Genomic DNA, 13,790 nt, shown 5'->3' with positions numbered 1-13,790 from the left:
AAAATAGGTTAGGTTTGGTTATTATTTGTTTTAAATGTTGGCTAATTTTACATCATCTTATCATTTTACTTCTTGCAAATAAAGACTATTCATTAATATTTTCTTTTAAAACGATAAATATATCATTAACGTGAAATAAGAGTTACATAAAAAGTAAATTTATAAAATTATTATTTGATTTTGTTGCGAAAATGTTTTTGAAATCGTTTTAGTTGTGATAGTTGGTAACATTTATTACTGTAGATGTCATTGATGTGTACTGTATTTGAAAATGGCTCATTTCTTCCACAAAAAATGTCAATAAGAAATTTATCGAACTCGATTTAATCCTGTAAAGAATGAAGTGAGTTATTTTTAGAAAACGTTTATTCATAAATAAACTTAATTAGTTTTTATAGTAGAAAAGAAATTCAAGAATCTAAGGATATGGACGTTTCTGAACGCGCAGACAACTTTGTGGAAGGTGTAAAAAATCCGGAAAGAAAAGTGTTGAGACTTAGAGAAAACACTGAAAAATTAGATAATACTAACATGGCAAACAGCATTAAATCGTCAAGGAATTATACATCCACGCAAAACGCGACTTATTCTCACCCACTTATGAATTTTTGTACTTCTCCTGTGTCCCCTGATTATCCTGATTTAATACCAGAAAAAGCTAAAAGAAGTTCACATCAAAAGTTTCGTCCTCAAGCTCATAGCTCTGCTAATGATCTGCTTGATGGTGAAGATGAAAACAATTTGGAATATGATAATAATTTAGCAGGTAATTAATTTTTTTAATTATTTTTTATTTTTCATTTAAACTTTATTTTTTGTTTTTAAGAATTTCCATCCAGTCCATCTGAATTAAAAAAGATAATGATTGATATGCCAATAGAAGTGTGTCCTGGCGATATAAGTGATACTGAAAACGATAAGTCTATTTATGAGGCACATTTAAGTTCAAATTTTCAAAATGTTTCTTTAACAATGAATGAGAAAGAAGGTAAAATTTTAAATTACAACTAAAAATTTGCTTGTTAACGGTTATGTTATAGGAAATTTAAACTTTTTGGCTCATGGTAGAAGAAGCAATAAATTGCGAAGAATTAAAGTAGTTCATACTGATATGGACCAGGATAGTGATGTTTCTAGTTTGGATAGCAACTCTGATAGCTTAAAGTCGGAGGATTGTTTCCAAGGAATGATCGATTTGGATGATGATTGTTCAGAAACAGGAGAGAGTAAGGAATTGATATACTTTAACCACACATTGCTGATTAAATAAACATTTAATCAAGTTTGATTAAAAATTTAAAGCTAATGTATCATCTATGACTTATTGGTCGATATACAGGTAATTCAAATTCGACCCCCACCATTGAAATCTCAGAAACCATAAGAGATACAGAAATGGTTAAATGGGGGCAAAGTTACGTATTTTAGAGCTGATCATTGTTCAACAAAGTTTTTGGATCTAACCGTTTTAGTTTTTAAAATATGGCTGAAAAAGAAAACAATGACTTTTTCGTTTTTTGCCTATACTTTATTTTTCGTTTTTTCGTGAATCTGAAAAAACATTTTTAAGGCAACTTTTTATGAAAAATGTCATGACACAACTAGAAATTTTCTCTGACGTTTCGTTTAAAAATATCAAAAAATAGGATAATTAATTCTGATTTCAATGATATATCACACAATATATTTCATTTAGAAAAACATTGAATTGTTGATAAAAAAAAGAATAAACCTGATGATAGTTTCACAAATACCAAACGTTGGAGAAAATTTCTAGTTGTGTCACGACATTTATCATAAAAAGTTGCCTTAAGAATGTTTTTTCAGATTCATGAAAAAACGAAAAATAATGGAGTTATAGGTAAAAACTGAAAAAGTCATTTTTTTTGTTTTTCGGCCATATTTTAAAAACTAAAACGGATAGATAGAAAATCTTAGTTGAAAAATGATGACCTCTAAGATACGCAACTTTGCCCCCATTTAACCATTTTTGGTTTCTGAGATCCCAATGGTGGGGGTCGAATTTGAATTATCCTGTATATACTCCCTTTCAATTATTGCATTCATGTTTTTACATTGTACTTTACACCATGACATTTTCTTATAAATGATTTAAATCTAATCTAAATGTTTTTTGTATTAATTTGTAAGGAAATGAATCTCCAGAACCAATAGAACCATTAAGTGCAGCTGAAGAACGTAAACACGCAAGGCACTGGCAACGCATGGTTTTACCTGGAGGTGAACAACGCACTATAGATATGCGTGTAATAGAACCATATAAAAGAGTTTTATCCCATGGCGGTTATTTGCGTTCAGGAGGCCATACGGCGATAGTCGTGTTTTCAGCATGCTATTTACCTGATAAATCTCGAATAGACTATGATTACGTTATGGATAATCTGTTTCTTTACGTTCTATGGACGTTAGAGAGACTTGTTACAGAAGATTACGCGTTGATTTATTTACATGGCGCAGCGTCGAAATTACCGTCGTTTTCGTGGTTGAAACGATGCTATCAAATGGTTGGGAGGAAATTGAGGAAGAATCTCGTGCATTTATATATTGTGCATCCGACATTGTGGATTAAAACAATGCTTTTTATGGCAAAACCATTTATAAGGTAAATTTTTTTTTGATTAATTATGTGAAAAAATATTAATGCTTTAATTATCTTTTTTAAGTTCGAAGTTTTATAGAAAAATTACATTTTCGGCAAGTTTAAGGGAATTGACTGCCAGAGTTCCATTGGAAATGACTGCAATTCCTGAGAAAGTAAAAGCTTACGACAAGCTACATTGTTCTATTTAACCGAATTTCTGTTTAAAAGAAAAATCTAACTTATTAAAGAGAATCTCTAAAAAGGCTACAGGTAATCAGTATTTATTTTTAATTGTACTCATATAACTGTGTTTTTAAGTTACTTGTATCTGGTTATATAAGCAATACTTTAATTTTTGATATTTGAATCTTTACTTAACTGTGATTTTACTCTCATTTGTGTTATACAAAAAGAAGAAAATTCTTTTTAGATATTTACATTAAAAGCTTAATTTAAAACGTACAACAAATAATGCAAAGATATTAATATTAATGTACAAACAAGAAGTTTTAAAAAAATAGGGAGCAATACTTACATCGATCGGTCTTTTTGCCAAAAACAAAGAAGTTTTAAATTTTAATGTAAATATCGTGCTGCTATTTTTTCTTGTTGAAATAAGTAAAGGAAAAAGACATCGAATTATTTGTACGATTTTATACCAAGAAAAAATCGTTTTATTTCCAAAAATAAGTAGTTTATAGCTCTTAAGCAATATCCGTTTGTAAGTAGAATGTGATTAAACAATAACTATTTTTTTGTTATGTGGAATGTGGAAAAGCAATTTTTTCTTAGTGCAGGAATAGCAATATTGTACTTTAGGGGATTTAAGAGTGTGGAAATTATTGAAATTGTGGTAATAAATGTAATGGAAGATTTTGTTGTCTATTTAAAAATCATTATTTGTATCCTGTTTTTTTTTTTCATACTTTTTCTAATTCATTTAGAAAAGTCATCAAGTCATTCAAAATATCTCGAAAATCGATCAGTTACATGTGACATATGCAGTAATACCGCTCATAGTCCAAATGCTTGGGTTCACCTTGCTTCAAATTTTGTTCTAAAATATTTTTGTATTGATGTCGCTTCATAATGAGCTCCCCAAACCATGACACTTCCTCCGTTATGTTTTACAGTTAGTAAAACAGTTACCCTTGTCAACATGAGAATGAGCAAACTTCAGTCGAAGTCGGCGATTGGTTCTTGAAATTAGTGGCTTTTTTCGATGTGTCTTTATGAAAAGTCCATTATCACGTAGAACTCTTGCGAAAACGACAAACGCGAATATTTCACTTATTACCAAAGATGGAGTATTATAATTAAAGCATTGTATGGGCAACGTTTTACGAAGAATGCAGTGGCGTAGGTAACTTTATTTTTTTAAATACAACCATAGCTGGGTATGGCCTAAAATAATTCGTTATTTTTTTTTCTGATAATAAATGTTGCATAATTATGATGGAAAAAAAGGTTTTTAAGTTGATGCATATAATTTATTTTGCCTGTTCTACACAATTTCGGCAAAATATCAAAGAATGTATTTTAACATAGTAAGATTAAAAAAAAATGAGCAATTTCAGAAAAGAAAAGTTGAGTCAGGTTAGTTTTGTTTACAAATGTCAATCAACTGTAATAAAAATATTGAGTAGTCAGTTTTCCTTTGAAACCCCACAATTATAGCGTGAAGGAATGTTGGGATAGGTCAGTTTTCTTTTGAAACACCAATTATACCGTGAAGGAATGTTAGGATAGGTCAGTTCTCTTTTGAACCCCTATTACAGCGTGAAGGAATGTCGGTTTTCTTTTGTACCTCAATTATAGCGTGAAGAAACCTTAATTAAAGCGTGAAGGAATGTTAAGACAGGTAGTCTTCTTTTGAAACCCCATTAAAGCGTGAAGGAATGTTAAGACATGTAGCTTTCTTTTGAAACCCCATTAAAGCGTGAAGGAGTGTTGGTTTTCTTTTGTCCCAATTATAGCATGAAGAAACCCTAATTAAAGCGTGAAGGAATGTTAAGACAGGTAGTTTTCTTTTGAAACCGCATTAAAGCGTGAATTAATGTTAAGACAAGTAGTTTTCTTTTGAAGTCCTAATGTCGGTTTTCTTTTTTACCGCAATGATAGCGTGAAGAAACCCTAATTAAACCGTGAAGGAATATTACGATAGGTCAGTTTTCTTTTGAACCTCAATTACAGGGCGAAGGAATGTCGGTTTTCTTTTGTACCCCAATTATAGCGTGAAGAAACCCTAATTAAAGCGTGAAGGAATGTTAAGACAGGTTGTTTTCTTTTGAAATCCCATTAAAGTGTGAAGGAATGTTAAGACAGGTACTTTTCTTTTGAAACCTCATTAGACCGCGAAGGAATGTTAAGACAGGTAGTTTTGAAGTCCCAATTATAGCGTACAGGAATGTTGAATAGATTGGTTTTCTTTTGAAACCCCGAATTATAGCACGAAGGAATGTTAGGATAGGTCACTTTTATTTTGAAACCCCAATTATACCGTGAAGGAATATTAGGAATGTCAGTTTTCTTTCCGCCTGTCAATCATCCCGGAAAACAATGTTTGGTAAGGTTAATTTTTCATTATTAAAGTTAAGTTAAGTTAAGTTTTATTCAGTTTTGTTATACGTGAGATTATAAAGCGCGGGTGCTTGCCAGACGCGAGTTGTGGAAGTAGCTACTGTCAGCCATCAATCAGCTTCGTGTGAGCATAAAATTCTTCGACAATTCAGTATTTGTCAGCGGTTGGTGAAATTGGACAAGTTCTACTTTGATAGGCAGGCAGCAGCAACTAGCAGGTCACGTGAATTTCTAGCACGCGCTACCATCAGCGAGCAGCGCAGTCTGACCACTCAAGCAGCGCATCAGCGGCGAGTAAACCAGCACGTGCCACGTGGTCCTTTGTTTATGTTCGATGTCTGTTCTGTTAACCCACCCTTAATAACTGCTTAATTCATTGTTTACATGGACCCACAGACGACATGGTTGTTGAAAGCGACTAAACGAAATGGCGAGCAGTAGCAGGCAGTGTGACCGCCGCTGCTTGCTGATGCTTGTGTCCGCCGCTGACCAGCAACTCTGACAAGCAGCCTAGTGTGACCCGCGCTTAAGTAAAATATTTGCGTTTGTAGTTTTCGTAAATTTTTCAGTTTTTGCCGATAGGGTGAAAACAAAAGACGATAGCTGTCCGAAGCGATAGCAACGAATTTGGTACGAAGTGGTCAATTAATTTTGGCGCACTAACTCTAGGGTTTTGGCTTACTTTTAATAACATCTCTTCTAGACAGTTTCTTTGGCTGACCTGTACGCACTTAACTGTAGAAAGAATCAGTCTCATTGTAATTTTTGATAATGTTCAGCTTAGATATACAATTTTTCGCAATTTTGCTGTAAGATTTCTTTTCTTGACGACATTTTGCAATATCTTAATACATCTTGTTTTAGCCACCGTTTTTATAAATAAGAACCAGTAACAAGTCGTGCTATATGAGACAATATTCTATTAATATATTTTGGGTTAGGATTAAATAAATGAAACAAAACGAAATAATTTTTGCATCGCTTTCTTTTTCACACATTCGTCCGTACACATCGTTCGGATTCGCTTTTACAACAGCATGACATGAAAGGGAGGAAAACTTACGTGGGGGTGAAGTGAAACTTAAAAAAAAATGTTAACTACTTATTCACTATTATACATACAACATACTGCGCGAATACATTGGTTTTGGTTTCTTCAGCGCTTTTTGCTTGTTATTTTCGGATTATCGTTCGGGTAATGCTTCTAACGCCAAATTGGGCTAAAACGGTGCGTGATTTTTTTTCTGTTTCACCGTTAGAAGAATGAAACGAACGAGTAGGGACAGAACCGTAACAATAATAATTAATAACATTTATTATCATTATTATTATATCGCTCAACTAACAATGGTTTATTTTTTTTCTATTTTAATATACGAATCCAAAAATTACTTTCTCCGTAATATAATTTTATTATATTTTATCATATAGTATTTATTATAAAAAGCAACTTGATATATTCTCCACTCTTCCTTCACTTTTATTTTTATTATGTTTTAAACTCTTTCTCAATATCGAGTTTTTGTTTGATATATGGGATATGTGCCACGTTGAAAGATGATTTCTATATTGTTGATCTATGGTGAATAATAGTACATAATTATTTCTTTTTTTGTTTCGTCAGAGAAATCAACTCCCGATGACTACATGTGATGCGAATAACGATTATATTGCGATTCGGATACTGTGTGTGTGTGTTTGTGTTTCTGTGTGTTTTTTCTGTTATGTGATGTGTTGTACGTTGTGATTTTATTCATTAATGTTTTGATAGCTCGCCATCCATTCAAACGTATATTTATTGTGCACACTTGTATTTTTATTTTCCTCTTAAATTTATTTTTTTAATATTCGCTAATCGTTAAGAGTAAATAGTAATCGTAAACAGTTTAAGTACATAAATACACACAGAATGAGTAGAGCACTCGGTACAATTACATATGTAGTCGTTAGGAGGGTACCTTACAATTCGATTATTTTTTCACCAGTAGTAACTTAGCTGTTTTGAAATAGTTCATTTTCTTTTGGGAGTTGAACGACTTTTATTAGTTTTATAACAAATATATTTTCAAGTTTTCAAATATCTATTGAAATATAGACGGTTTTTTTCATATTTTGAGTTTAACGAGTTACTAGAGGAGAAAAATGAGGTGCTTTATATTGGTTAAAACCAATTTTTCTTTTAAACTACAAGCGGAAAAGACATTTTTCTTTTAAAATCTTTACTGTATAGGATTTTTAATTTCCTTTAAGAAACCGTAATGGTACATCGTCTTTTCTGCGCACGTTTGGTCTCTTTACCATATACATAGAAAGGTTTTCATACGTTATTTATTTTTTTGTTTAATAATATTGTTTGTTTGTTCTCCCAAAAAGAGTAAAAGAAAAATAAACTAGTAACATCCGTTGGGGCGCTTCTTTGCACCACCGATGGCGTTAAACACGTAATAATGGCACGAGATTGGCAGTGTTGCTCGGCCGTTTTTAATGATATGATTTTTTTTTATTTTGATGAATGTACAAATGCGAAAACTCAGCGACTTTATGCGCGTTATTCAACAATTTAAAATTAAAACGAAAATTTCGTGCTAGTCGGGGGAGTTTGTCAGGGGGCGGTTTTGTGCGCATATCCTTAGGGACGCCTGGAAGAATTTTATCATTTTCCTTGTCGCCCGCTGACTTATTCCTCTCGATTAATTCTCTTATTTTCACGCAAATAACGAAGTTTTTTACAATACTGTACATTTACCTAAACATATTGTACCTTGTCGGCCAATGTTTTTACTTATTAATAGTATGACTGATGCAAGATCTATATTTTTGCTAGTTTAATGTTTAAATGCTCTTCTAAGCTATGTTTTTTGCCCATCTATGTTTTTTGCTTTACTTACGCACGCGTATGTGTATTTTTGAAGATGATGATGGTGAATTAAATACATACAAGATAATTGTGAGACTTAAAATTATCTGTACACAATTAATTATCCGATATTAACTATGAACATAAAGGAGTAACGAGATTTTAAAATAATATCGTTAATATTTTTAACTATAATAATTCACCTTTTAAATAGGACGAACGTATACTATCATAATTGTTTTATAATAAAAGCTACAATTATTACTTTTTATCTCATTATTGGATAATAATACAATTATATTACAGAATACGAATGTCTGAGCACTGAAGGTAATAAAATTACAACAACCACACGACGTCATTTAATCGAAGTAAAGGATTTCTTTTTTTGACTTCAGTGCTGACACTTAATATTAACTCGAACGAGGAGAATACATAGATTTTGATGCACCACTCTGCCTCATTCCCCCAATTATTGTCATGTCTTCTTCTTAAACTACAAAATTCGCCCGAAAACGTTTTAATCATCCCTGGAAATTATTTTTGCCATTTCACATGACATTGTGTCACGTTTCTAACTTTCCATTAACTGAGTTGTTATCGTTGTCAATTTCGTCTAAATTTTCAAAAGAGGAACTATCTTCTATTAAAGAAACACTTAGCTCATTCTGAAGAGAAAAAAAAAGAAATCTTAAATTAAATAAAAAAGATTGTTAGTATTACAGACCATTTGTACTAGCCGATTTATTTGGAAAACTGTAGTCAACTAATCTCTCGCATTATTACTTTAACATGAGCACATCTTTTATGAATTGTCCTACAAGGTTTGCATACATTTTATTAAAAATCTTGTAGGAAATGTAAGTAAATGAGGATGGCAATCAAAATTGGTTTATGGTATTGACACTATTATTAATTTACAAGTTTTGAATTTTTGATGATAATTTACCCCATGTTAATTATCAATACCAGTTCTAACCGTTATCATTCTGGTATTCGCCGTTTCCAAATAAATCTTGTGGTCTGACATACTCTATACATTTGAGAAGTTTTGGAATGGCCCGACATTGAAAGGAAAAGTGTTCAGTTTAATACTAGTGGAAATTAAATGAACGGCATTTGACTATTTAGACTAACTTTTCTTTTCAAGGTCGTTTAAAATTCATAATTGTAAAAATAATAAATACTAATTATTTATAACAACCTCTTGTTTGAGTCTATCCACTAATCTTCGTCTATCTAATTTTAATCGATCCACTTCATCTGATTGTTTTGCATTTCTTATTCCTGACATTTCCAGAAGAGCTAAATGAGCGTCTTTCTCACTAATAGCGGCTTCAAGAGCTTCTCTTCTGCAAATGAAATTGTATTCTCAGTATTGTGTTTTTTACTTGAAATAATATACTTACTTCATATGTGCCAATTCTTGTAAATTATCTTTCCTTTCAGAAACTAATTTACTCAATTTACTTTCTAAACTGTGCATTCTCAAAACAATAGGTCGACACGAGTGACATTTAACAGCTTGAGCTGCTTGCAAAGAAAGTAATCTTTGCTCCAACTTATGAACTTTTTCCAAAATCCTTTTCCTTCGATTCTCTTCTTGATGTAAAACGTTTTCACGTTCAGTACATATCTTAAGACTCTCTCGAACAGCTTCTTCCAGTTCGCGTATGCGGACGTCTTTGACATTAATCACGCATAAAAGATCGTTTATATCTTGAATGTCATCTTTGTTATCATCACTTTTCAAAAATGATTCTAGTTTTTTATTTAGTTCTTCAATTATCATGTTCTTTTGGTCTAAATCGCATTCCAGTTGTGTCAACGCATCAATATGAACTGTGTTGCTTTCCATCTCGATTAAAATTTCATTCTTTCTCCGTAATTTGTCTTCTAGAATGTTCATTTCATTTTTGTTGTCTTTCAACATTTGTCCGTACGATTCCAGTCGGCATTCCAGGTCGACAATATACTCACGTTTATCTCGTGGCGTTTCGTCATCATTACAAGGTTCCATCTGATTAATACATAAAAAGGGGCACACGGTATAACAATATAACAACAACGTGTAAGACGGCAAATACAAAAGAAGCTACCACAAATGGTGTTACATTAAAAAGGAATGAGGCAGTTGAGTAATAGGGATATTGAATGATTTGAAAAATGTTTTGGTGATGGTGCTTCGATTGGGTTTGAATAGGTTTAGAAGAAGCTTTTTAGGAAACCAGCAGGTCCGGCCTATACATACGATTTTCCACGAAAGTTGATAAAAAATTGAACGGTATATTAATTTTTTGGTTAAATTATTTAATAGGTTAATTTTTACCTCTTCTTTCTTTCTTTGCTCTTCTAATTGTTGCTGGACTTGCTGTTGAGACTTCAATTTAGCCTGTGCGTTCTTTAGTGCCCTAATAAAGAAATTGCATTAGAATAATAAGTACGATTTTAGACAAAAAAAACTTACTGTTGTAACTCCATAATAGTTTTTTCTTTAGCATTCTGCTCTTCTTGACTCATTTGTACTAATTGGAGTAATCGTTCCATTTCAGCTGTTAATCTCTTAACTTCTTCGTCTGCTTTTTTGTATTTTTCTTCTGTTTCTACAAGTTTTTTCTGTAATTCTCCTGCCGCTGCTGCGCTTCCTCCGGCCTAAATTACAAATTATAATTTATTTTAAAACTTTTTGAAAGATTTATTTACCTTCTGCAAAGAACTTTCTAACTGATCCATTTGTTCTTTCCGCTTTTTCAATTGCTTATCTACGTTATTTAATTCCTTCTCTTTTTCAATTAGTTGTTTTTGTTTACTATCAATGGCTTTCTTTTGTTCATCAACTTGTCTTCTGTATTCTTCGAATTGTCGTTTTTGTTCTTCGAGTTGTTTTCGTTCACCCGAATAATCTTCGGCTGGTTTTTGAGGAGCCATTTGGAGTTTCTTTGTTGTCTCGTGTAGCTCAAGCTGATATAAATATATATATAAGTCATATAATTTGCTTTTAACGCAGATAAGAATAAGAAAAAAATAACTAAGTGTAAACAAATATTTAAATAGAATGACTATGATACGATAGGAAATTAGGTTGGTATTAGTAGGAATTTAAACGTTTTAAAATAAAAATACAAATCATAAAATATTTTTGCTTGTCTTTTTTAAATATCAATTTTTCTACTAAAATAATTATATTTCTCACCTGATTCCTCTCTAATTCTTGCACCAACATCTCCAATTGAGATTGTAACCTTTCTTTTTCAGTGTGACTATTTTTCAAATCCTGCTGTGCTTTTTCTAATTCTTTTCTCATCCTAGCACTCTCTTTATCATCTTGAGGCGGATGAATACCAGAAGCTTTTTGATACTGTGCCATTTGTTGAAGTTGTTGTTGTAACTGCTTCTCCATAATCTGTATTCGTTTTTGCAAATCTTGAGCCGCCTTTTCGGCCATATCTGCTCTCTGAGTTTCGCTCTCGACTACTTTTCTCCACTGTTCTAATTCACTATCACCGCGCGCACCTGTTTCTTGAAGTCTTTTTTCGGCTTTATCTGCCCTAGCTCTATGAGCATCTCTTTCTTTCTGAATAGACGTCAACTGCTGTTGAAGTTTGGTTATTTCCCTATCTCGGCTATCTAAAATATCTTTCGTTCCCCTCTCAACGTCTTGTGTCATTCGTTTTTGTTCCATTTTCAAACGATTGACTTCCGCTCTTTGTTTCTCGAGTTCCGCTTCGCTCTGGTTCAATTCCTGTTGGAAGTTCATTAACATGTCCTGAGATTTTTCAAGTTGATTTACCAATTGATCCCTTTCCATGGTTAATTGTTTTATATCGGCTTCGTACTTAATAATTTGTTTTTCTATAGAATCACCTTGTCTACCTTGTTTATCTAAAAGAGCAGCCATTTTTTCTCTTTCTCTTGATGCTTGGGCTAATTCCTGTTGTAATTTAACGATCGTTTCCTGAGTCCTGTGGTCTATTGTTCTTCGTTGCGTGTCCATTCCGGATTTGACCTGTTGAACTTCCGCGCGAAGGACGTCTCGTTCTTGCTCCAACGTTTTCCACTCTATCTTTTCCCTTTCGATTCTTTCGTGCATACGAGACAATTCCGTTGCCATTCTTTCAAATTCTATTTTAGTCGCTTCGTTCGTTTCCAGTGCCTTGGCTAAGTGCATTTGTGACTTTTCTAATTCTTGTGCGAGCCTTCCAGCTTCTAATTCGGTCGCGTCTCTCGCCAAAAGCGCCTTTTCAAGTTTCTCCTTTAACTTCTCCATTTCGAGTCTTTCTTCCGACCTTAATTTATCAGCCGCTAATGTTTGTCTTCGATCCGTTTGAGCTACTTCCAGACGAAGCTTTTCATTTTCTTTCTCGATCTTTTCAGTTTGCATCTTAAGTTTTTCGTATCGATCTCTAAGTTTTTCGCAGTCTATAACTGCTTTTTCGAGTTCGTGACGTTGCTTATCCTGATTACCGGAAAGTTTGTTTACTTCAGATCTGGCAAGGTCTAATTGCATGTTTACTTCATGTAGTTTGGTTTCCAACTGTTGGTTGGTGTTTACTGTTCTTTGCAATTCATCGCGGAGTCGTTCGTTTTCGACTCCTCGTTCTTTTTCTTGTTCGTATTGATATTTAGTTCTTGTGGATTCGGCGAGGGCTAAATCTTTTCTAGATCGATCAAGTTCCGTTAATGTTTTATCTAGTCTCTCTCTTAATCTATCCACCTCGGCTCTTAATCTGTCATTTTCATCTTTAGTTCGATCTTCTCGATCGTATTTACTGTATCTTGCCGGTGTGGTTGTTTCTCTTAAAGCGTCGTATTCGCCAACGACTTTTCTAAACTCATTTTGTAAGCAATCGTGTTTATCCTGAACTTTAACCAATTCCAGTTTCAACCGTGACAATTCCTCTTGGGCTTTTTCGTAACTCGCCTGAGATTTAGTCGCTTGTGCGTGAGATCTTTCCACTTCGTACTGAAGACGTTCGTTGTCCGATTGTAGTTTATCCTTTTCACTTTGAATTCTGCGGACTTCCATTTGAGCTTTTTCATATCGTTCTCTCGCCATTTCTATATCTAAACCAACCCTTCCTAGTTCTTCCTTTGATTTTTCTTCCATTTCTTTCGCTCTGTTTAATTGCATTGATACCCTATCGTACATTTCTTGCATACGCTGAAGTTCATCTTGAAGTTTACGTTGGTCGTCTCGGGCTTTCGTTGATACTATTTGTTGTTTCTCAATTTCAAGTTCTAAACGATCTTTATCTGCCTGGATTGCGTCGATCTTGTTTTGAAGTCGATATACGTCGCTTTGAGACCTAAATAATCCAAGAAAAATAAATTAATTTAATTTTGATTATAGTTCCTTAAAATTTTAGTTTTAAGATTTTACCTATCGTATTTTTCCAAAATTTTTTCAAATTCTTTGTTGACTGTTTCCCTTTCATCGATAGCTTTTTGAGAAGCATATATCGTTTTGTCAAGTTTTTCTTTTAGAATGTCGATTTCAGCTATGGCATCGTCTCTTTCAATTTGGATCTTCTGCTGGAGAAGGTGTGTTTTGTCCCATCTCTCCTTCATCAAATCGAGTTCCGTTTCGATGTCGGAACGTTCCCTTTGAACTTTAGCTATCTGGTTCAGCTGCATCTCTAATCTTTCTTTCAGCTTTTCGACTTCCTCTAATACGGTTTCTTTTTCTTTTTGTAAACGAGATATTGAGATCTAAAATAGATAAATTTTAGTTTAGGTGATTAAAACATTTAA

At 33.0% G+C, this 13,790-nt stretch overlaps 2 protein-coding genes across 8 annotated transcripts in view; one reads left to right on the top strand and one right to left on the bottom strand.

The window, feature by feature from the left end:
• Positions 1–243: 243 nt before the first annotated feature.
• LOC111424480 (protein prune homolog 2) lies at positions 244–2,867 on the top strand. 3 transcript variants are annotated; one of them, XM_023058021.2, is made up of 6 exons: positions 244–343; positions 390–766; positions 827–988; positions 1,041–1,226; positions 2,152–2,623; positions 2,685–2,867. In XM_023058021.2, exons 1-6 carry the CDS (start codon positions 339–341, stop codon positions 2,809–2,811), a joined length of 1,329 nt encoding a protein of 442 aa, XP_022913789.1. In that variant the 5' UTR covers positions 244–338; the 3' UTR covers positions 2,812–2,867. The 3 variants fall into 3 exon arrangements, with proteins under 3 accessions (XP_022913789.1, XP_022913790.1, XP_071054470.1); XM_023058022.2 differs by having other exon boundaries at positions 249–343; positions 399–766; XM_071198369.1 differs by having other exon boundaries at positions 260–343; positions 402–766.
• Positions 2,868–6,149: 3,282 nt separating this feature from the next.
• Positions 6,150–13,790, bottom strand: part of LOC111424479 (ELKS/RAB6-interacting/CAST family member bruchpilot) — a 29,865-nt gene continuing 22,224 nt past the window's right edge. For 3 of the 5 annotated variants that reach the window (XM_023058016.2, XM_023058017.2, XM_023058019.2), the window contains 8 exons: positions 13,420–13,748; positions 11,233–13,345; positions 10,743–11,000; positions 10,507–10,691; positions 10,369–10,450; positions 9,449–10,059; positions 9,244–9,391; positions 6,150–8,707 (listed from right to left, as the gene is read on the bottom strand). In XM_023058016.2, the coding sequence (XP_022913784.2) occupies positions 8,606–8,707; positions 9,244–9,391; positions 9,449–10,059; positions 10,369–10,450; positions 10,507–10,691; positions 10,743–11,000; positions 11,233–13,345; positions 13,420–13,748 (3,828 nt within the window). In that variant the 3' untranslated portion in view covers positions 6,150–8,605. The other 2 variants (XM_071198234.1, XM_071198233.1) reach the window with 1 other exon arrangement.

This window comes from Onthophagus taurus, chromosome 7 (genome assembly GCF_036711975.1).
Source record: "Onthophagus taurus isolate NC chromosome 7, IU_Otau_3.0, whole genome shotgun sequence".
In the NCBI taxonomy this organism is placed as follows: domain Eukaryota; kingdom Metazoa; phylum Arthropoda; class Insecta; order Coleoptera; family Scarabaeidae; genus Onthophagus; species Onthophagus taurus.
This window is presented reverse-complemented; position numbering and strand designations above follow the sequence as displayed.

Bases quoted from the DNA above. Each gene is read 5' to 3' on its own strand.
- LOC111424480 (XM_023058021.2), top strand. The intron at 767-826 runs GTAATTAATTTT...TTTGTTTTTAAG, and splicing joins ATATGATAATAATTTAGCAG to AATTTCCATCCAGTCCATCT. The intron at 1,227-2,151 runs GTAAGGAATTGA...TTAATTTGTAAG, and splicing joins TTGTTCAGAAACAGGAGAGA to GAAATGAATCTCCAGAACCA.